The sequence below is a fragment of the Aulonocara stuartgranti genome, assembly GCF_965226115.1.
Source record: "Aulonocara stuartgranti genome assembly, chromosome: 10".
Lineage (NCBI taxonomy): Eukaryota > Metazoa > Chordata > Actinopteri > Cichliformes > Cichlidae > Aulonocara > Aulonocara stuartgranti.
Genome location: NC_138946.1, coordinates 32107408 through 32132281, shown reverse-complemented (window position 1 = coordinate 32132281; position 24874 = coordinate 32107408). Strand labels below are relative to the sequence as shown.

The following is a 24874-nucleotide window of genomic DNA, read 5'->3' as shown; positions in this document are numbered from 1 at the left end:
ATTCGTGTGTTTTGGGTGCTTGACTGCAACTTTTATTTTTATATGATAGTCATTACGTTAATATCGTGTGATAATTCTGGATTTGTTTTCTGCTGCCTACTGGTTAGAGTTACCAGTATAGGAGGAAGGCACATTTTACATGCATATATACACTTACCAGGCTAAATTTCACATAGTTGTTTACCTTGATTCACAGACCAATAGCCGCTCAGTTTGTTCGTTTTTGCCATTTGCACATTTCATGGAGTGTTTCTCTCTGATTCTGAGTCATTTCCATAAAAATGGTAACTATGGTGAAAAAAATTAAATGGTTTATAAAATGTCTTACTTTAGAAATCAAGCCAACACATAGCGGAGGTATTGGGTCAGAGTGTGCCTTTTATTGTATGTTTCCATGTTTCACAGCTGTGGGAAAAACAAGTCAACAGCAACAGAAGAAATAAAACAAGCATGTCAAGGAATAGTTTTCTCTTATTAAGCCGTCACGTTGGCTGGTAAAGCATGGTCAGAGAGAAAATGAAGGTCTGCTTCCTCTGTGATGCTGTCAGGGCTGTCAGATGGCATGGGGCAGCCAGAGTCTCTGGGGCAGTTACTCACATCTGCCTTCATGTTCTCAGTGGAGCTCTCGGCCTTTTGATCAGCTTCATTCTCCAACTGACAATCAGCTGCAAAGTAGAGAAGACTGCTTGGTCGCACGTACTGCTGCAGAGCTCAATTGACGAGCAGTCGGTAATCATTCAGTCACTTTTATTTCTGTGAATTAGGATCGAACAGGTTATCTGTCTCCTTTATTCTTAGAGCTACTACTCAAAGACCTGTTGTCTTTAATCTCTTTAACTTTGGTACCTTTCCAGTCTCGTCTAGGAAAGGATTAATGTGTCTTGTTCTTTTTCCTTTCTGGATCCAAACATCCCAGCATATTTCTTTGTGGTTCTATTATAGCACATCTGTCCTTCAATGACCTTGTCTGGGGTTCATTACTCACAGCGCAGTTGCTGCAGGGAGTTGACAGCAGCGAGCAGACGCTGCCTGTGCTCTGGATCAGTCACATTCAGCTCCATCAGATGATTCTCCCTCAGCCTCATCAAGTCGTCTACAGTTTGGTAACCACCCAGCTGCAAACATGTGTAATATTCCTGAAAAAGAAAAAATGGTACCGTTCAGAAGAAAGCTGAAGGAACAGCTTCCTGTTGGAAGGATGGTTGGGTTACCACTGAAATCAGTTCAAATAAGAGCAAAATACCTCAAGACTGAGACGCTTCAGCACTTCCTGGACAGTTGATTTGTGTCTCACTCTGTGGATTTGTGTTTCCAAGTTCTCCTTCCTCAGTATGTCCACGTAGATGAACTTGAAATTTCCTATTCTCCCATTCAGCATGCCTGTCCATATTCCCATGGAAGGCTTGGTTATGATGTCAATGACATCTCCCACCTGAGTAAAATCATTCCATTTTATTACATTTCTTAATAGATAATAGTACGTATAGAACATTGATAAAGATTCAAACTTTAATCTCAAAGATAAGGGAGCAAGTACACGTTTTGGGCCAATCATTGTTGAGATATTTCAGAAAGGACCAAGGTGATAAAACTGTAGCCAGCATGGCTCAAAATCCAGCAGAGATTGCCCTAAAATTAGCATCTGAATATCAGTCATAACTTAAATCCACAAATATCAAAGATAATATAGTAATATAATAATTTTCCATTTGCTTGCCGTACTTGTTTACCTTGAGTTTGAGGGACTCGGTGTCGTATGGACTTGGCACATACTCTGTATGGACTCTGGCTCTGCCACAAAACTGTCTTGTGCATAGCAGATCGTCCTCTAGCTTCAGACTGTTTCTGTTACTGGAATAGTCTGACCCACTGGTGACTCCACCTGGGAAACAGAACACAAGAGGCTTCAGCAAAGGGCAGCAGAATTAAAATGCTCATCCACATTTCAGTAACACAGCAGCACAAGTGTGAGATGGGGATTCTGTTTTTGATATGTCAGCGGTCAGTGTAGCTGGACAAATTAGTGCATCAGAAGAGGGGTAATAGGATACTCAGAACACAAGGATTGCATAATTCATTGGGTTGTGGTGTGAAGGATGTGCTTGGGTCTGTGCCCAGAGGTGCTTACTTGAGGAGCTTTGTCTGCTGTTGAGGCTGTAGAGGCTTTCCAGAGAGACACTGGACCTATGGTGCGCTTTAGTAATTGGTCTCCCATGGTCAGCATCCGTCTTCTCTGCTTCACCTTTCTGCATGTCTCTGCTCTGCACAGTAAAAACATTCATTCGTGTTGTTATCTCCAATGCAGTATATGCTTTTGGTTCTCTGTCATGTTCTCTGTCGATTTTGTGCCACAGGAATTTTAGGATAAATAAAAGACAAAGCTAACCAAGCAGAAAGCTGAGTCAGGGCCCTAGGCTGCTGTGTTTGATTCCTCATGTGACTGAACAGCTCAGTATCCCAGACACGTCAGCTCCTCTGGCAAGCAAAATACCTAATCCTGCAAACACTGCTTTGCTTTTTATAGCAGAAGTCCAGGAGCTGTGCGGTGAGCTTAATCCCCAACTTCCTGTGCTCAGCTTTTAACATCCTGCTTCTCTTAGTCTGAAATCTAAATGAGTTTGGCTAAACTGTATACTGCACATCATCTTTAAGTGATTTCTTTAAACTGCACTTTTTACAGGGTGCAATGGTTGTACTGCATACATGTCAAAATGATTAAAAAAACAACAAGAATTGGGTACACAAGTGTACATTTTGGGGGATTTTATCTTAATACACATGGTCAAAAATACATATCCATACAACCCCACTAATAGTCAGTTAGTAACCTTTAGCAAGTTCCACCAGATGCTTTTGGTAGCCATCAACAAGCGTCTGAAATAATTTGGCTGGATATTTGAGGTTGTGGTCGGGGCTTGGGGAAAGTCATTGCAGAAGCTTAACTTTAGCCTTTAACCAGTTCTGATGTGAGTTTGGGATCACTGTCTGTTAGAAAACCCAGTTGTGTCAAGTTTCAACCATGTAGCTGCAATTTGTGGTGAAGTTGAAAAATTTTGAGGTACTCCTTGTCCTTTATTATTTCATTTACTTTGTGCATTATACCTGTACTACTGGCAGCCAAACACAGCATAATGCTTGACAGTGGGGACAAAGCCTCATCTTTACACCTCCAAATATACGTCTTATAAGTATCTGGCTCCCAACATGTGCAAATCTACAATTCTCTTTCACACTGTCCTGAGTTTTGGTCAGTTAAATAAGTGCTGTGAAGGTAATCCTAAAGAAACTACCTATAAGTACTGATCACTATGCATTCATCGTGTGTCTATGATCAATGCAAAGAAAAATTCTGGGGCGCTAACAAGAATTTAAGTTCCCTCAGAAGGCTAACCTGGCCCAGCATTGTCCAATCATACTGAGCTGAAAATGTTAGTAATGCTAGCTGATGATAGGATGTCATTTAATGCATTTAAACAGAAAAATTATTTTCATATTGGAGTGTGAAGATGTGTTTCACAGCTGAGCCTGGATAACTAGATCATTTTGGTCCCTCTCCTACTATTGTTTGTTATTTCATTACATGAAGCCATGAACAAATTTCTGCATTAACACAACATTTGCAGATGCATGACTTACAGAGATGATAGTTTGTGTTCCCTCTGGTGAGTCCTCGATGTGTTTCCTGTCACTCTGAGATAGATGTTCCAGCTCTGTCCTCCGCACTCTCGATGTGGTCAGCTCACCGTTCTGCTCCCGCGTTCGCTTGAATAACAAAGCACACTGTAAACAGAAGGATCCAACACAGCTCCTGAAAATAAACATTTAAGAAAGAAAGTTTGAATCCGTAGACGAACGAGCTGGCAGGACGAGGAGGCTGGGCTCTCTTACCAGACAACTTTCATTATCCTGTGGTTTCATTAAAGGCGAGTGCTGTCTTAAGGCTTCAAATCTCTCAAATCTGGTCAACTGTTTGAATAAAAGACAGATTAAAATGTGTGTTTTCTGGTGGGCAACATGAACACCAACAATATAAAACCTGTGTTCTGAATTAGGCTAAACCCTGGAAGCTACACAGCTTGCAGAAATGCTATTTTTGTTGTGGTTGGAGTTTCTTAAATATACATTTTACAAGTTATTAATTACATGTGCTTATTTTTGATCAGCTGCATATATTTTCTAAAGTGTCACTGAAGCTGGTGAAGCATGAAGCAAAGCATCCTTTCTTATACAGGTTGCCCATTAGCATCAGCTTAGCAGTAATTCGGTGCTGCTCTCAGAAATCTGTTACAGTGTGTGTTGGCTAATTTCCCAACAAGGACGTAAACTGAGCCCTCGCTGTCATGCACTGAGTGGTTGGATAAGCACCTCTTAATACCACATACAGGAAACAAGTATAATAAGGCAGATGTTTCTGAAAAGTAAATATCTGCCTCTCCTGACCGTCCTGCTGCTTCATCAGTACTGCTCTCTGAACTATGTGCTCTGATGTATGATGTTGAGTCTGATTTCAGTCAGTAATTTGGCCACATTGGCAAAATTATATTGCTGTAGTCTCGAGAGTCACTCTAACTCAATTCTAAAGAACCACTTGATAATTTAAATGTAGGCTGAAGCCACTGAACAAGATTTGTGGTTACTGTCACAGCCTGAGGTGCTGTGTGGTAGACTTTAAAAATAATTCATTACTAGTTACTTGATTGCATCACGATCTCGAGTCTTCAATGAATGTGTCATTTACCATTATAGATTTTTGGTGTTGGCACAGAGGGAACTGAAAGATATCTGAGAGTGTTTGTAAGTCTGGATGCAAGTTGAAGCTGTTCAAAAAACTCCACTAAGTTGCCAAATTATACGGACAAATTAAGTCTACACAGTCGATGTCTAAAACGAGCACAGGCTAATATCTTGCAGTATTAGAATAGATTAGGTTTACTTAAATGACAACAGACTGTATAAACTGCAGAGTGATAATATTACTTTGATATTGTGAAATTAAGCGTTTCAGTGTACACTACTGATAAAATTGTATGTAATGCTACTATCACATCAATCACAACATGCACATTAACAACAACAAAAATGAATTGTGGAAATCAAAATAGCAGCAAGATTTGCAGGTTTAGGCTTCAGTGGGAGTCAAATGGCAAATCTACCCTACCCACAATGCAGTGCAGCTTTTTCCTGATTACAAACTTAGGCTATGTCCACACGTACACGGGTATTTTTGAAAACAGAGATTTTCTGTTTTCGTTTTAAAAAATAATCCCGTCCACACATAAAGGCAGAAATGAAGGAAAACACTGCTATGAACATGCCAAAGCAGCAGGTGGCGATATATTCCTAACCGTGCAGAAATGTTGGCCAATAAGAAGTTTAGAAGCCTCGGTGGGAAAAAGTAAACAAAGCTGGGGCATAGAAGCAGAACCGAGTCGTATGTGTGGAGGGACAGTAACTGTGTGTGTATATGTAAGCATTTAAACACTGCAGAGAGTAGAATTAACAGTAACAGTATTGTAGAAATTCATTTCACCGAAACAATAACGTGGCGCACTGTGTGACGTCAAAAAATGCGCACACCTTTGACGCTGCGTTTTCTGCGTTTTTCTCATCCACACGTAAATGCAAAAACGGAGTTTTCAAAAATATCCACCCTGGCTGGAGTTTTTAAAAATCTCAGTTTTCAGTGACCAAAAACGCCGTTTAAGTGGACGAAAGGTGCAAACGCATAGAAAAATCTGCGTTTTCAAAAATACCCGGGTACGTGTGGATGTAGCCTAAATGTGTAAACATTACATTCTGAACCAGCCACTTTCAACACTGTGTGGAATCCCTTCATAGAAACAGTCCATTATTGATTTATTTTAAAAATTATGATTATGATGTTTTGAAGAGCTAACGAAACATTAATGATAACTGAGGCTGGAAATTAAAACCAGTACTTAAAAACCTCCTGATTTCATTAAAACAATGATGAAACACAAGTGCTAAGCGCTAATTTCAGTTACAGTTCAGTTAGCTTAAATGTTCCCAAAAGAGCCCTGAAGCACATTTAGAACGGTGAGCAGTGTTGCCAACTCCTCAGTAAGGAAAATCGCTATTGGTTGTCCTAAAAGTCGCTAGAAGTTGCCAAATGATGTCATCGCCTAATTTGCATAATTGATAATGCTAATCTAATTGTAACCTATGTTGTTGGAGAGAGAAATAACATCGTGGAAGAGACATAAAGTGAGTAAAAAACGTCCTAAATGCATTTAGAGTTTATTTAGAACTACAAATTAAATTTCTTTTAGCAATTATTGTTTTTTTTAATGTCACAATTCCAACCCTGCTCCTTTACCTGGGCTTGGACCAGCAAGTGACCCGAAATAGGCACTCTGGTGGAGTTACTTTGTGTGTGTGTTTATAAGTAGTTTTAAACCTTGTGATCCACAAAACAGCATAAGAGTAAAAGAAGAACTGACTGCGTTACGAGCTTTCATGTCTTTTTTAGCGACTTTCTTTAGAAAAAAAGTCGCTAAGGGGTCTGAAAACTCGCTAAATATAGCGACAAAGTCGCTAAGTTGGCAACACTGATGGCGAGCCCTGCAAAGCACAGAATAATGATACTTAGGAGAGCTGGGAGGAGGAAGTAGGTATCTTGGATTGGTTTGCTCATTCAAACAGAAAGCTTCATTGGCTGACAGGAAGACATAACTCCATCAGTGTATCTTGATGCATGCTCAATCATCCAGGTAAGGACATCACAATTATGGGGATTTGGGGGGTTTCCAAAAATATAAAAAAGAAAAAGAGATTTAAATTCATAATCATTTGGGGAAAATTACATTTGATAAAAAAAATTCTGCCAGTCTGGTAAATACTTGTACCACTGTAAGCTACTAGTTAGTTTAGCATAAAGTAATGGAACAGGGAAACTGCTTTATTATACCATATGCTCCCAAATAATCTGGTATAAGGACTTTAAAACACAACTTGTTGTTATTTTTATGGATTTAATTTAAAAAAAAAACCATTATGCTTTAAGTTAACAATTATTACAAATTATTAATAAAGTTAATGATGCACCAATGTTCTCAGCTAACGAGTTGCCAGGAGGTAAATAAGCCGACCTTCTAAAGTGTTGCATTGAATTGGATAAATTACTCTAGACTTTCCTAAAGAGCTTTTGGTCAAGTTTCAAGTCTTATTAAATGCAAGTTGATGTTCATTGTGTAAATTATGGTCTGGATATGATAGTATATAATTTAGGACATGGCATTTGACTACGAGCCGTAATATCCTGGCCCATATCACAGATACTCCCAATCAAATGTTGTTAGTTCCTGATTTACAGCTTTGTTTTCTCTCATTTGCTTAGAAGCTTCACTGATGGATGGTAATAATGACAAGGTTATAACTTACAGTGTTTTGGTAGAGATGCAAATCTGTGATGGAGCGGATCATTTGGGGAGGAGACAGACCCGACTGTTTTCTATCCAGCTCTGTCCAGTGTACGAGGGTCTCAAAACGATCCCATTCTGTGGTCTGTGGCAGCTCACAAAGTCCATGTCGAGGTTGGTAGCAAGTCTGAGAGAAGAAAGTCTGTGGATAGTCAAAAGGGCTCCACAGGTAATTTCCAACCCTTGTGCTCCAAGCTTCATCCTCCTCTGGATCTTTATGGAGATTCCTGGCGTGTTGCTGTAACAGCTGCTGTGGCAGCGGAGCAGTTTTGGAGAGCCTCCTCTCAGTCTTCCTCCTCCGGCCGATGCAGGTTAGGACTGAGTTGTTGTTGCTCACAATTTCTGCATCTGCTACATGAGATCACCAGATATTGCATGTATTATAAACAGATTCATTGAAAAACTGGAAAGCATCCTCACGAGTAGCTCACCGTTACTCTTAGATGTGCTCTTTCCCTTTCCACTTCTTGCTTGCACAAAATTTTGTAATTTCCTTAGTCTTGCTGTAGTTTTTATTGATTCCGATGCATCAGCTGATGTCTTACTCTCCTAGATTAAAGCAAATAAAAACAAATGCATACATTCAGTGCAGTGTACAAATATTCAACACCAACCATGTCTCCAGAACAGATAGAACAACACTAAATACTAGAGTAATAGGGTTTTTAGTTTTATGAGGTCTTCCACCTTACTGCCAGTAAAGTATAATACTTTCTATGTTTAACATAAAGTCTATGCCAGGGTGCTGGAAAGGAGAGTTCGTCCGTTGGTCGAACCTCGGATACAGGAGGAACAATGCGGTTTTCGTCCTGGTCGCGGAACACTGGACCAGCTCTTTATCCTCTCCAGGATACTTGAGGGTGCATGGGAGTTTGCCCAACCAGTCTACATGTGTTTTGTGGACTTGGAGAAGGCATTCGACCGTGTCCCTCGGGGTGTCCTGTGGGAGGTGTTGCGGGAATATGGGGTGTCTGGCCCATTGCTACGGGCCATTCGATCCCTATATAACCGTTGCAAGAGCTTGGTTCGCATTGCCGGCAATAAGTCGGACTCGTTCCCGGTGGGTGATGGGCTCCGCCAGGGCTGCCCTTTGTCTCCGGTTCTGTTCATAATTTTTATGGACAGGATTTCTAGGTGCAGCCAAGTGGCGGAGGGCTTTCGCTTTGGTGGCCTCAGAATCTCATCTCTGATTTTTGCAGACGATGTGGTTCTGTTGGCTTCATCGGGTGAGGGCCTCCAGCTCGCACTGGAGCGGTTCGCAGCCGAGTGTGAAGCAGCGGGAATGAGGATCAGCACCTCCAAATCTGAGGCCATGGTTCTCAGCCGGAAAAGGGTGGAGTGCCCACTCCGGGTCGGGGATGAGTTCCTGCCCCAAGTGGAGGAGTTCAAGTATCTCGGGGTCTTGTTCTCGAGTGATGGGAGAAGGGAGCCGGAGATCGACAGACGGATTGGGGCTGCAGCTGCAGTAATGCGGACGCTGCACCGGTCCGTCGTGGTGAAGAGGGAGCTGAGTGTAAAAGCGAAGCTCTCAATTTACCGGTCGATCTACGTCCCTACCCTCACCTATGGCCACGAGCTGTGGGTAGTGACCGAAAGAACGAGATCGCGGATACAAGCGGCAGAAATGAGCTTCCTCCGAAGGGTGGCTGGCCTCTCCCTTAGAGATAGGGTGAGAAGTTCGGCCATCCGGGAGGGGCTCAGAGTAGAGCAGCTGCTGCTCCACATCGAAAGGAGCCAGCTGAGGTGGTTCGGGCATCTGACAAGGATGCCCCCTGGGCGCCTCCTGGGTGAGGTGTTCCAGGCATGTCCCACCGGGAGGAGGCCCCGGGGCAGACCCAGGACACGCTGGAGAGATTATATCTCTCGGCTGGCCTGGGAACGCCTTGGTATTCCCCCGGATAAGCTGGAGGAGGTGGCTGGGGAGAGGGAGGTCTGGGCCTCTTTGCTTAGGCTGCTGCCCCCGCGACCCGGCCCCGGATAAAGCGGATGAAGATGGCTGGATGGATGGATGGATGGATGTTTAACAATGATTTACTTCATGCTAAACGACTGCTGCCGAACCTATTCATGTTAATTTTCGAATCATACTAAGAAGATTAAAATCTGTGGCCCACATTGTAATTTGTTTCAGTACAGCTTTGATTTGAATCCACTATATACAGTTTAGTCAACTATATTTATAGCACATATAGGTAATATATATCATATCTCTACACTGGATCAATGGGTCCCACCTGCCTGGCTTTCCTGACAGCCTCAGGATTTTCTCAGCTGTTCCCCAGCACTATGATTATAAGACATGACAGCGTGGCTGGTAGTGTTTCTAGTTTGTAGAAACACTACCAGCTGCATCGTGGAATATGTCTAGAAACCTACTGTACCATAAACCACTACTGTTCCTCCAAATGAAAGCGACATCATAAAGCACCTTTTTTGCATTGAATTGCTGGTACACCTGACATTCAGTTTGAGGCTACATCTCATTCCCACAAACAACTACAGGGCTTGAGATCATTCCAGTGATCTTGGTATGCTCATTTTATACCGCAGCCAAACTGCTGCTTCCTCACATCTGCCCAAAACAAGGAAAAAACAGTCAGAGCTGGTCAGACTAGTGTGCAGGTGTGACTGCACCAACTGCATGTCCCGTTTCCAGGTTTTCAATTTTTGCAAAATGTGATATTTTGACTCGCTACTGCTTATGTGAAAGTGAGATCTAACTGAGGCTCATTCATTAAATGGTAAATGGCCTGTATTTATATAGCGCTTTACTAGTCCCTAAGGACCCCAAAGCGCTTTACATATCCAGTCATCCACCCATTCACACACACATTCACACACTGGTGATGGCAGCTACGTTGTAGCCACAGCCACCCTGGGGCGCACTGACAGAGGCGAGGCTGCCGGACACTGGCGCCACCGGGCCCTCTGACCACCACCAGTAGGCAACGGGTGAAGTGTCTTGCCCAAGGACACAACGACCGAGACTGTCCAAGCCGGGGCTCGAACCGGCAACCTTCCGATTACAAGGCGAACTCCCAACTCTTGAGCCACGATCGATTAGACTTTGTCCCATTAAACCTCGGGGTGACACTCTTTAATAACCGTTATAAATATGTGTATATTTTTTACTGGTACTAATTACACAAAATGTAAGGTATTATTTGGATGATATTGTAAATTTACAACTGGTTTATAAAGATGACTGGTTGGGGGTCATCTGCCTGAGCCTGGTTCTGCCGGAGGTTTCTTCCTGTTCAAAGGGAGTGTTTCCTTCCTTCTGTCACCAGGTACGTGCTCATAGGTGGGGATCTTTATTATAAGGTGTTACAATCTTCTGGATTAATTAAATCTAAAGACTACTTTGTCATGTTGCAGTTACAGTCACTTAAAGCACTGAAGGGACAAAAACTCCATAGGTTGGTAACCACTGGAACAACTGCTAAAGTAAAAGATCCGAGCATTTCCTGCCTACGTTCCAGTTATATCATTCAAAAAGTGTAGCCGTGGTGTACACAGGTCTCTTTTGATGCATATGCTGCCTCATTGTGTATTTGTTTTTTCTGTGATGTTAGCAATGTTCCATGCTCCACTACTTTATCAGCAGCTGGCATGAAATGCGGTAAACGGTATCAAATTCAGGTGTTCTAAAGACCTCGGGGAAGATATAAAAGGTCCTTATAAAGGAGATTAAAGATTACAGAGCAGATTACAGTGGACTCTGTATCTGATTTGGTTGACATACATTTGACCTCTCAGAGATTTTTTTGAGATGTTGAGTTCTTACCTCCATCCGAACCTACGAAGCGTATCTTTTGTTATAATTTAATTATTATCTGACAGATGTATTATATTCTTATATCTTTATTGGTACTTGACACTGTTTTTATCGAATCCCCCTTTTTCCTTGGTTACATAAGCAGAGCGTGGATCGTGAGCAAGGATAAACATGCACAGTCGTTTTGCTCACATGCACACATGGCAAGTGCACAAACATCCAGGAATGCCAGGTATTTGTAAGCCTGTCTGGCACTCGCATCCATGTGGGTACAGGATTACGAGACCTTTAACTCTGCCATCTGCACGGCTTTGCAAATAACTATCATTTGTGGTGCTAAAGTGATTGCCTCCTTATCAGAAGACGAGTGTGAGAGTCCCTATTATACAACGTACTGCCCTGTGTGCTCTGGCTCCATTTCAAAATGTAATCATTATAGAGAGACTACAGAGTTGTGTTTTCATGGCTTTTGTCTTATACTCATCATAAATGTGCTGTAAAGTGATGTGGTTGTACCTGAGTAGTCTGTGTCCTGTCAGACCTCACATCCTTCACTTTGTCTTCTGTTGTCAGTTTGCTGCTGTCACACATCTCTGCAGGATCAATCCACATATTGCATAATAATTTATTCACCTTAATTTGTATGAAGTCCAACAATCAAGTGAGTAATGCAGTTTAACAAATTGCTTTTCATCATACATATCGAAGAGGAGCTGATTCTCCTTACTTTGCTATTTTACCCCAGCCATTGCTGCCAGTGGTAAATTCTCCTGTAATGCATCAGCTGTTTGGTAAACCTCACTGGACTTCTGGTTTCTGCTAAGTGCTATGTTTTAGGCGATGTGCACACACACACACACACACACACACACACACACACACACACACACACACACACACACACATATATACATATTTTTTTTTCTTTTTTTGTACCTTTTTCTTGGACTTTCATTTGATGAAACAAGTCCTTCTTGTCACCACATGACAACCAGCAGGTATGATGAATGTCTGTTTCTGCAACACACGGGGTGGAGAGGGAAGAAGCTGTCACATTGTAGCCGTATAGAAAGGTACAGCTACGATTAGAAATAGAAATGTGAACATCTGAGACGTGATCCTTTTGCACCAACCTAACATTTCATTGTCCAAGGCTGATTTTGGCACGCATGATCTAAAATCACAAGTAAATAATTATTGCCTGAATGAAATTGAAAATTGAGATAAACTCAAGATGATAATAAAAATATATGTAAAACTCACCTTTTGCTCTCTCTTTTAAACTTCATCTTTCCCAGGGGTCGGTTCTTGGTAAAACAAAGAACACAACTTTTAGTAAGCAAATGTGCACAAAAATTGTGAACACACTTATTCCATGTGTTTTGCATTGTGTGTTTATAAGTTAAATGTAACAGTGAACGTTTGAGTATTTGATTACGTCTATAAAAGCTCAGAGGCAGCAGACTTACGGAAGTAATTGAAGGATCTGAGCCGCCCCAGTCAGCATTGCGCCTCAGAAGAACAGGACTGCAGTGGTACTTGGGCAGGACTTCCTTGAGCTTTTGGTTGTTTGCTGGTTCATACATGCTTTCTGTGGAGCCCTCCTAAACAGAAAGCCAGCACGCATGTTGTTAAGTACTGTAGTATTTGACCCACCTAAGAACTTTAATAATAATCAGGACAAGTTCATAATCAGTAGCATTTTTGCTACAGGCTATGCAAAAACCACTCGTATTAATTCAAACAAAATTCAGTCGTGGATACAAATGTTGGTGGCCGTTAAGTTATGTACGGGCTCACTTAAAAAATAAAAATAAATAAATGGGGAACACGACATTACATTCCCAGAGAGATGATGAAATGAAAATATTATATTGGAAAATCAAACAGCTGCTCCCTGTGTGCTGATGTCTGTTTAGTTCAGACTGACCCACCTGTTAAGGCAACAATAGGATATATGCAGACATATACGCACTAATCATTCATTATAATAAGATAATACAACATTTGAAAAAAGTCATCTACAGATAGAGTTACTGCCCCCTCGGTGTGTGAGATCAGCTACACCATATAATGTTCCCACTCATGAAGGTCTCACTTCCAACAACAAATAAAATTTGACACATGATGATTTCCCTGCTCCTTAATATTAATATTTATTTTATATGAAACATCAAGACCAACTATAAGCTCATCTGTTGATATGATAATCAATTCTCTAACGCTGTTGTAATAATGGAATCATTTATCCAACAAAATGCACAAAATGCAGGAAATAGAAGGATAGTAAAGAAGAAAAAGACTGCATCAAAGAAATCGGAACGAATCTTGGAGGAAAGTTGTTTGCTGTATTGTCTCATCCCGCAGAGAGACCTGTCAACAATAATAACATCAGCAGTGTCTCCCATAAGAGTACCATGACTTTCCTCTGTTCACCAGTTCCTTTAAGTGTCTCCTCACAGGCTAACCTCAAGTTTAGAGCAGTTCAAAAGATGAATCTTACCAGTGTGAAGCAGAACAGGTTCATGGCTGATGGTCTGGGTCGAAGACAACGAAACCAAGTGGAGACAGGCTTAGCCTCCGGGTCACGTAAGCGCACTTTCACGCGCCATCCTCCATCTCAAACCCACACAAGCACCCTACCACACCCCCGTGATGCAAAGGCTCACGCAGCCCCTGTGCTGTCTCCAGCCTGTGGCCTATTCCTAGAGTCAAATCCCTCACCTAATCCAATAGATGCAGTGAGCCGTTGCTGTCCAACGCTGGCCTCAGAAAGCATCAGGACACCTATAGCAAGAAGACAATAAACCACACAGGCTGCCTTTGTTTTGCTCGTGTCTAAAATGATTATGATAATGACTTCATGGAGATTATGTAATCGCTGAGTGAGGTTAAACTTCCAGTGACCTTTTTTACTCAGTTAAAAAGTGTTTTGGATGTAATTCAGGGAGAATATCAGGATTTATCGCATTATCAAATGTGTCTTTATGTCTGCACACATGCTGAAGTCAAGCATGCTTTACACAGATGATAATCACTTAGGTAATACTTTAACCTTGTGTTACTCAAGTACGCAGCTACAATTTTATTTTGATTTTATTGTACTCTGTTTATTAGACAATGAGAAACTACTTACTCTCATAGACATCAGAAATATGGCATTTTTTATGGAAGCGCACATGTGCAATACTGGGAGCTGTGTGTGTCTGTGAAATTTCAGTCCAGTTTGTTGTCATTTGCCCATCAGAGATTTTTAATATGCTACTTATGTAACAATACATAAATAAGCAAATAAATACAGCAGATTTTGGTAAAACCAAACAACAGCTTTGCTTTTTGTCACAATCAGCAGGAGCTGATTCTTTGTGGAGAGAATACTAGACTCAAATGCAGACCAAAAACAGGGCGTGAAACGTGACTAGAACAAAAAGTGAGCCGTTTGTTGTGGCTGATAACAAGAGTACATAAACAAAGCAAAGGCGAGCGGGGCGACAACTAAACTAGAACCTAAACTGGAAAAACTCAACTATGATAACTGTGACAAAAACATGAACATGATTCATAACAGGTGCATGCGGGAAACTATGAGAATAAACATGAACATGACCTGAACAGAATCATGAATTACCTGAAACTTGACATGATATGAAGGGAAGAACACAGACAGCCTGACAATGGCTACGTTCACACTGCAGGTGAAAGCGCATCAAATCCGATTTTTTTGACCCTTTGCGACCCATCTATCCGATCATGGTGTGACAGTGTGAACGGCACAAATCCAATATTTTCAAATCCGATCTGGGTCACTTTCGTATGTGGTCCTGAATCCGATACATATCCGATGTTTTAGAAAGCGACTGCTGTTTGATGGTCAAGTCGCATTAAATCCGTCTTTTACGTCACTGACACAAGACAGACGCCAATTATCAGCGCCGGAGAAGACATCGTGAACGCTTCCTGGCCATCCAGTGTAGATGTCAGTGAAACTGTTGGGAAGACAACGTTGGAGAATGTGAACATTTTATTTGTACTGTATAATCTGCAGATTCTGACAGAAATCTGCAGCTATCCTTTGAAGCAGCGCTCCTCTAAAACAGCAATAAGGATCATTATTAGGTTATTTACATTATTATGTAAATAACAAAATAACTTAAAGCAAAAATTGGGAAACGTAAAGTCCGAAGTCTTTATATTAAGGGCCATCGGTCAAACAATACTGTTTGCTCTGGGTCTAAACAGAGCGCGTTGTGTGTGACGTCTTCTTTTGCGCATGCGGCCGCTTTGAGCGTTCACACTAGAGCGCGTTTGCTGTCGCATTTTATTTGTAGTGTGAACGAGCAGACAAAAAAATCGGATTTGATCAAAAAATCGGAGTTGAGCATTAAGACCTGCAGAGTGAACGTAGCCAAAGACTGAATGAAACACACAGACTCAATACACACAGGGGAAGTGGAAACACGTTGGGAAACAGCTGAAACAAATGAAACAAATGATGGGAGTAAAACTTGAACAAAGAAGCACAAGACTTTCAAAATAAAACAGGAAACATGGAGAGACGTAGACATGACAACACAGGCTTGACAACATAAAACGAGCGGATGAGAAATACATAACAACTAGCACAGAAGGCCTGGGTGAAACAGACTAAATTTAAATTCAATGACTAATAATCCCAAACTCCACATTATCTTCAAAATATAACATAAGAGATCAAAACCAACTGAAATCACGGGGTCACAGACTTTGACACTTTTCTTTCCTCTTGCATTTGCTTCCTGTCACTAAAGTGATTTTTAAATTTTGATTGTTTTTTAAAATTATTTTATTTCTTTTCCCGGGTTACTTTTGTACTTTGTTGTTTCATTGTATGTCCTTAACTAACAGTATTAGTATAACTTTTGCAGTTTGTCTTTCTGTCTGTGCCATCACCTGGTGACGTGGTGAAAAGAAATATTAGTGAAAGTGGTGTTTCTTACCAGGCTGGTGGAAAATGCACTACTTCCCCTCTGAATATCAAAAAACACTCAGTCTTCTTTTGCTAATCTATCATCTGGTGGGCACTCGCTCACTGCTCTCAGCTAACAGTTCTTTTTTTTCAAAGACCCCCAAAACTGACAAATATCACTGCAGCTCTTCTTCTTTCTCACAGTGTCACTGAATGAAATCGGTCTATAATAAAACAGCTTGGACTTCAATAAAACCCAAACAGGCCTAATGCTGTTCACTGCAAATTAAATAGCTGCAAAGCATATTACACAAGTATGTGATAAATCAAAGGTACTGCTGTCTTCACAAATTAGACACTAGACTAAGTCATTTTCCAGATAATTGAGCTATGATACGGAATATAAGTGAGGGTTCATTAAAGATTTTTTTTTTCACTTTCTTAATACATTTGGAAGAAATGGAATAGACAGACACATCAGGCCTGGATTACACCTACACACACAAACAGGTGAACCCAGGTGCATGAAAATACCGTCACAGAGGAGAAAGACCTAACTGATTTATTATTGATTTCTACTGAAAGGGCTGTGGATTGCCAGCAGACAAGAGGAAACCACACGTGATGACTTGGCTGATGACTGAGAACTGGGAAAGGCAAGTGTGTGCAGAGATAGAATGTGAAGGCAGAAGTTTGAGAGAGATGCTGATGCTGAAGAAGTGCAGCATAACAGAGTGGAGCAGGGCAAGCTGGCAGCAATCAGAAATGGAGACTGATGGAGAGACTACAGTCTGGCAGCATGTTTGAATACAGAGTTGTTCCAGTATAGAGTGTGTTTACTGCCTGGACCTTGGAGATATAAATCTGTAGGAATGGCCTCACGCAAAACAGTGCCACCTTAAACAACAGTGCTGATGCATATTTACAGTCATATACAGGCAAGTGAAAAAGACACTTTTCACAGGACTCTATACAGGCCTATGTAAAACTAATTACATATCTAAGGTGTGCAAAGTTTGATTTGTCTTCTGAACAGTGTTCTTTGGACAGACCAAAGTGGAGATGTTTGGCCATAAAGTACAGAGGGATATTTGGCAAAAAAAATCAACAACAACAACAACAACAACAAAAAACACCTCATATACAGTATTAAACATAACGGTAAAGGAATAATAATGTGTTCTTGTAGCCACAGAGTTAGGAAACCTGGGTCGTCGCCCCAGAGTTTCGAGTTGTCATTATTGTTGAACTTTGATTTGGCCATTATTTATCATTTCTAGTCTTTTGGTTTCTTTTCTGCCTTCTGGTTTCTGTCTGTGTTCCTTAGTTGCTCTGTCTCCCCTGTCTGCTGTATCCCCTTGTCAAGTCCGCGTCTCTGTGTTCTGTTTCCTGTTTTACTTTGAAAGTCTGTGTCCTATGTTAAAGTATCTGGTTTTGCCTCCCTTGTCTTGTTAGGCCTGATTTGTCCCATTTGTTTCCCTCCTGTCTCTCATTCCCTGACTGCTCCCTCTGTGTATTGAAGCCCTGTGTTTTCCTCTGTCCGTGTTGCGATCTACCCTCATCCTATGCTGTATGTTCTGTCTGCCTGTGTAAGTTTATTTGTATTCTCAGTTTGGTTATATTTGAGTTCAGCATTAAAGTTGTTTTCAGTTCATGTTTTTGCCTCCAAGTGTCTGCACTAGGGATGGGTACCGGTGTCCGGTGCCATGATGGCACCGGTTCTGACATAAACGGTAGTAACCAGACCGAAAAGCAGCGCACATTTCGGTGCTTTTTTTTCCTGAGCTGTGATACACTTTAGATTCTAGCCAATCATTTTACGTTTCCGAGGATAGTAGGCGGGGCCAGGTACGTACGTTCTGTTAGAGCAGAGCTACAGATTAAAAATGTCCAAGGCGAAGCGGTCAAAAGTCTGGCTGTACTTCACAGCAAAAGATGCAAACTCAGCAGCCTGCAAGTGCTTTAAGCTGATACTGTGATACTGTCAAAGGAGGTAACACCTCGAATCCGATGAAACACCTGGCGACGCATAGCGTTTTTTTAAAAGCCCAGAAATGCGCCGTATTTGACAGCTTGCTGTGAGACCTCACACCGAGCACATCTACTGCGGGTGGGTTGGCTGTTATGCAACATCCCCCAAAAACACGAAGAGGAGAGTCCTGGCCCCTAGCCCTGCCAGTGTAGCAGAAATGATGAGGATGATGATGCAGCAGCAGCCGTTCTTCTCTGCGTGAGTAGCTAATTTACGTTGAGTAGGCTAACCACGTTATTACATTAATGCATGTAAGGTGAACTAGCAAACATCATCATAGCTACATGCGGCTGTCTTCTTGTTTGATGGCAGATACTCCCTTCACCCTGGCTAAAAAGGCTAAAATGACCAAAGAAAAAGTGGAAAACAGTTAAACATGAGAGGTTTAGGACAAAGTTTGTGTTTTTTCCATTGTTTAAGCACTGCTTCCAGCCAAGAGTGATACCATATATGCCCCATAGCTGCAGAAAAGGCTAACATTGTTATCTTTTTACAAAAAACCAGCTGAACATGAGAGGTTTTTGGACCAATTTTGTGTTCTCCATTCTTTAAGCACCGGTTTGAGCACCGTTTGAGCACCGGCACCGTTTCAAAAGTACCGGTTTGGTACTGGTATCGGATAAAACCTAAACGATACCCATCCCTAGTCTGCACATTGGGTCCTCCTTTCTACCACTCCTGCCTGCACACAGCCCTCACATGACACACAGGACCTGGGCATCTTGCAGTCACCATGAATTCCTCTTCATACCAAAATATTTTAGAGTCAAATGTAAGGCCATCTGTCTGACAGCTAAAGCCAAACTGGCTCATGTTTGGGACAATTATCCCAAGCAGAGGACCGAATCTATAAAAAAAGAAAAGAAAGAAGGTGTCGCACTGGCCCAGTGCAGACCTCAATCCAATTAAAATGCTGTGGCAGGATCTTAAGAGAGCTGTAAATAAACGAATGCCTGAAAATAACATAGAAAAAAATTAATATGAATAGATAAAGTCATACAGAAAGGGATTACTCCAAGTTGCTGGTAAAGGTGGTTTTACGTGTTACTGAATCATTGGGTATACACTTTGTTTTTCACAGGACTGTATCAACCAGCCAGGAATATGTATTTTTTTTCTACAACACTACTACTTTTACTTTTCTAAAAATATTTCTGTGATTTTGAATGGAACAGGGCTCCATTTAACAGAACAGAAATACAAAAAAGGTGAAAACGAATGAATTAGAAATGTCGAAGAGAAAGAAAATCAGGAGGAAAAAAGCATAATTTCAGTAGTTTATCATACTGTATGAGACGGGGGAGCTTCACTGGCATGAACCTATTTTCATAACTGTGCCACTTGCAAAATAACTATGCTTCACTCTGACAAATCCCATAAATCCTTAAATATAAACCTCTTATTCCTGTCACTCCTTCTCATCTATTCTGAGGATAAACATCGTTTCAGATCTTGAGGTTGGTCTCATTCTCTGCAGGTGAATCAGCTTCTAACAATGACGTTGTTACAATTACTACTGATGTCTGGATTTAAAGCCCCGTCCCCCGTTGCTCCACGGTACAGTTGTCTGCGACTTCTCCTACCCTGCTGTCTTTTTGTCTCTCATCCAGAGATAAAGAAGAGCTTTCATGTTGCTGTGATCGGGGCTGGGCTGAAAATTAGGTCAGAAAATGAGGACAATATTTCTCTGCTAATAAGAAACAACGATGCTACTCACAGTTTGTTCTCTTTTCAGAAAGAATACTGAAGAATCTTGTAGAACATTTACATTTTAAAACCATTTATTTTATACAGATAATAATGGCTTTTCCTGATGCCCAGCATCATCTTCTTTCACACCAAGCTTCTGCATGTCCTCCTTCACTACATCCATGAATCTTCTCTGTAGTCTTCCTGTCTTCCTCCTGTCTCGTGTCTCCATACTCAGCATCTTTTTTCCAATATATTGACTTTCTCTTCTCTGCACATGTCCAAACCACCTCAGCCTCGCCTCTCTAACTCTTTCTCCAAACTGCTCAACCTGAGCTGTCCCTCTGAAGTACTAGTTTCTAATCTTGCCCATCTCTGTCACTCTCAATGAAGAGCAGAACATGTTCAGGTCAGCGTCCTGTCTTTTTTGTCAGCACCACCGTCTCCAAACCTTCTCCTTCACCAGGGTTAAAATCGTCTGCCCTCACTACATCTTTATTGTTACTGCTGTTTAACTGTATAACTGTTTCCCTCTTATTTACACACCTGTATTGTGTCCTGCTTTTAATGAAGCTTATGTGTAAGCTGGGTGTTCCTGGATTTTTTTCTGTTAGTGTATTCTTCACATTACTTCAACTTTCCCACACTCATTGCTCTAGTGCAATAATTGCCTTGCCCACCTTCTCCAAGCCAATCAGCATCCATTCTGCATGGTTTAAATCTCAGTGCTCTTTCCTCATTCTGCCACTCAGGCTCTCGCAAACTGTTTATAATATCACGGTCCCGTGTCTCTCTGGCTGGCCCACACTGGCAGCAGGGTTTGTTTGTGTTTTTCTCTCTCCCCCTGTCGCCTGGGCGGAACTCGTTACGGGTTCCTGCCTTTGGCCTACACACCTGAGAAGGATGATGTTCACCTGTACCTCATTTGCCTGCCACTATTTAAAGGGAAGAAGCACGGTACTCCTCGCTGGATCACGTTAATGAAAGCCTGGTTAGAAACCATCAAAAATGAATGCCTAATCCTAACCATATTATCTACCATAACCTAACCATAACCTAGTTATACCCCTAAAACTAAAATCACATTTTGAGCCTCAAAAAAGCCTTCAAACTTATGGGGACGGCATTTTGTCCCCATAAGTATAATACCATGCCAATTTTCTGTCCTCACAAAGATGTCTAAACATGTACACACACACACACACACACACACACACACACACACACACACACACACAGATATATTCCTCACTTTTTCCTTGCTGTTGTAAGGGTCAGCTCAGTGAGCATGAAAGCTGTTTTCCATCCTACTTCACACTCACCCAGTTGAACACACTCACACCTGGGAGCACCCATTCAGCAACAATCTGGTTTCTGTAGCATGCGCAGATTACAACATGTGCCTTGCACCTGGATTTGGATGCTTGCTACAGAACACCTGCCACAGGCAGAAGGACATTTGGTGTAGAAATCGTGGTTTAGAGTCTTGAATTTAAACTGTGTCACTGATCTATTTTGCTGCATTCAGCTTTTATGCTCCTTATATCTGGAACAAACTCCCAGAAAGCCTCAGATCAGCTGAAACACTCAGTTTATTTAAATCCAGGTTGAAGACTCACCTGTTCTCAGCTGCATTTGAATAAAGCACCAAATCCACACTTTAAGCTTAAATTTCAAAACTTACATTTAACTACTGATTTTATCTACTGTTCTGATTTTATCTGTTTTGATTTTTGATTTTATAAACTGTTTTGTATGTTTGTTTGTTTGTTTGTTTGTTTGTTTGTTTGCTTGTTTTAATCAATTTTAAATCATGCCTTTTATTTGTTCTTGTTTCTAATGTCTCTGTAAAGCACTTTGAATCACCTTGTTGTTGAATTGTGCTATACAAATAAACTTGCCTTGCCTTGCTTTTTTATTCTCTTCTCTTTCTCCTGACTTACCAGCCAGCTGAGGCAGATGACTGCCCCTCTCAGATTCTGCTAGAGCTCCTGTTAAAAAGAAGTCTGGAATTTCTTCCTCTCCATTGTCACCAAGTGTTTGTTCAAAGGGGCTCATCTAATGTTGAAGTTCTCTTGGTGATGTTGCAGAGTCTCAGCACTCTGAGATCAGATCAGATAAGCCGTGTTGAACTTTGTACTTTACCTCTCTGACCTGTGACCAGGTGAAACATTTGCTGTGTCATGAAATAAAATAGATGACATAAAAGTCGCAGGACTGCAAGAATCCTCTATCAGAGAAGACTGTCCCCAAACTCCAGCAACTAACCAGTTCCCAGATGTTTATGGCCACAGTGGTAAACACAGTTTTCTGAGGTGAGCTGCTGCCATCAAATTCAAAGTTTTAAAACTTGCTAGTTTTGACATCGGATGTGTTTTCTGTGTTCTATTACAAAAAAAAAAAAGTTATAAGATTTGCAAATCATTACATTCTGTTTTTTTTCTTTTTGTTTGTTTGTTTTTTCAGTGTCCCAAAGTTTTGGAATTGAGTCAGTAAACAAAATAGAATCACAAAGTTTACTGAGTACAGCGACGTAAATGAGCACCTCTCCAAATGTCTGATGAATTGTTGGTGTAACTGAAATTAAATTGTATCGTATCAAAACCAAATATTACTGCATAATAGAGATTTTCTATCTGATTGCTAAAAATCTGTATTTACAAACAAACATTTTTTTAATCTTCATGACTTTTTCATTTGACCTTTATATTAGATTTATTACCTCCAGAAAGGAGGTTATGTTTGTACACATGTTATTCTTTCTGTCTGTAAAAATGATAACGTAAAAAGTTTAGAATAAATTCCGAGAAAACCTCGTAAGGGTGTAGAGTGGGATCATGTTAACAATCAATTAAAATCTGGCGTATAGTAGCTTATAAAGATTTAAAATATCATGTAACATTTGACCTCTGACCTCTCCTTCAGGGCCAATAGATTGATCTGATTTAATAATCCTATATACAGCTATGTTAAAACTATGTCTCTTATAGCCATTGTTTGTATTGACAACATATAAGGGATGATATATGGGGATTCTAAATATCGCCTTACTTTGGACCTCTGACCTCTTCTTTGAGGTTGAAAAAGGTCAAACTTTCATAAAATGTCTTTTATCTTTAAAACTATGTTTAAAATTCTACTGCTTTTGTTTGTATTGGCAACATTTAGAAAATGATGCTGGTATATGTGGGAATTTTAAATATCACATTTGACCTCTGATCTCATCTGCCTTTCTTTTCAAGCTGACACAAAATGTGTTCTGTCTTTAAAAAAGTATTGTCAAGAAAAAGAGAATGAGCTGCCTGGTTAGTTAGAAAGATACTGTAGTATAATATTATATAATGAGCTTGAAGTTATTCATGTTCAGGTATTTACAAAGCTATTATCCATTACCTACTCCTGCATAAAGTTTGTGTATTCAAAGCAAACATCTGTCATGCTACACTTATCTGATTTGTACGGCACTATAAACTTATTAAAGTACATTTATAAAGAACAAAGAAAACAAAATCAAGTTTACTGAATACAATATTCTTCCCATAAACAGAAATACTGCCCAGAGAGTGAGAAACAACAACTTTTTTTAAGCTGTTCTTGTATAGTGTTACTATTTTTGCACAATGGTGTGAGCTATGATTTGTAATGCTTTGATGTTGTTTTATATGGACTCTTATATGAATATTAAAGCCTAAACACATCAAAATGCAGCTTTTAGCCATTTTCATCTCATGTTGAATATTTGTGTATTGCCCTCTAGTGGAACAAGTTGGGAATGCAACTTCAAAAATTCCCAACCTCAGTAGCTTTAATCCTTGAATCTTCCAACCTAATAATCAGCAATGACAAAAATAGCCTTTGTTGTTTTTTTCTGTCCGGATGAGGCTCGAGCACAGATTTGAGATCAGCCTCTGGGTTTTAGAGCACAATCTATCAGCAGTTATAAGTGTTAAATGTAACATTTTAGCCATTATTGACTGTAGCTGAGTGAATAAGGAGCAGTTTGGTGTCTGGGTTTTCTTATAGCGAGAACAGAGAGATCTACATCTGAAAGCAGGGTCTAATTAACACGTTAAATCACCGCGATTCACATTTTCAGTCACTCTGCTGCAGCCTTCTTGTTTTGTGTCACCACATTAAACTCTCCTAGAAAAGTAATGTTCTGTAGAGCTCACTGGTACAGTGTGTAACAAAGCTGGCACCACCCTGGCTGTTTCATGTTGCTCCTGCAGGTGGCAGTATCACACCTACTCATTCCACTGCAGCTTTGAGCCCGTCTCAGCGAGATGGATCTCACAGCCTTCTGCTGTTATAAGTGATGTTCAGAGAACATCTGAGGAGTGTATCTATCTACTTTATTGTCCACTATCTTAAACCTTTTACATGTTTTCTGAATTATTGAATAGCCTTGGTCTTGCAATAAGTTATGCAACCCACTAGAATCTTGTAAGAATGGCTGTCGAGGGATCTTATATTAACTGCATAAATTTTATCCAATGCAGCAACAGTTAATCCTGAAAGGTTTAATTAAACACTGTAATTCTTCTTTTGACAGATTAAATATAATGTGATCCATCAATTCCCATAATATACCTTCTACTGTGTGTAATTATTAAAGATTAAATCCCAGTTACACCTTCAGCCTAAACCTGCTGCTGCTGTAGGTAAAGTTTGATCTCCACTTGCAAGAATAACACCGAGTTCAGTTCTCACTCACTCAGACATGTTCATCCAAACGGGGAATGGAGACCACAGCTCTGACCCGGCTCACAGCTTCTGGTTTTCCCGGCATTCCTGCGCCGACCTCTGACCCCAGGACGCATAGAATCGCAGCCCAGAGGCTACGACCTTGTGCTCTTTATTGTGACCTTTTGAACTTTCAACACCCCACAGCCAAAAAGCGAAACACTCTGTTCCCCTTGGAATAAATGACCTCTCATCCCTTTGCCTGGCAAAGGTATGCGAGTTTGCTGACCTCGCTCAACCTTTCATTA

At 40.8% G+C, this 24874-nt stretch overlaps 1 protein-coding gene across 4 annotated transcripts; it reads right to left on the bottom strand.

Moving 5' to 3' along the window:
• Window positions 1-358: 358 nt before the first annotated feature.
• Window positions 359-24874, bottom strand: samsn1b (SAM domain, SH3 domain and nuclear localisation signals 1b). 4 transcript variants are annotated; one of them, XM_082550206.1, is made up of 15 exons: window positions 24598-24874; window positions 12687-12821; window positions 12481-12524; window positions 12351-12391; window positions 12154-12234; window positions 11734-11810; window positions 7871-7988; window positions 7402-7790; window positions 3889-3966; window positions 3637-3762; window positions 2129-2261; window positions 1731-1882; window positions 1244-1432; window positions 986-1136; window positions 359-665 (listed from the first exon to the last, which is right to left on the bottom strand). In XM_082550206.1, the coding sequence occupies exons 2-15, from the start codon at window positions 12801-12803 to the stop codon at window positions 475-477; spliced, it is 1887 nt and encodes a 628-aa protein (XP_082406332.1). In that variant the 5' UTR covers window positions 12804-12821; window positions 24598-24874; the 3' UTR covers window positions 359-474. The 4 variants fall into 4 exon arrangements, with proteins under 4 accessions (XP_082406332.1, XP_082406330.1, XP_082406331.1 ...); XM_082550204.1 differs by lacking the exon at window positions 24598-24874 and adding an exon at window positions 13721-13967; XM_082550205.1 differs by lacking the exon at window positions 24598-24874 and adding an exon at window positions 13721-13967 and having other exon boundaries at window positions 7402-7787.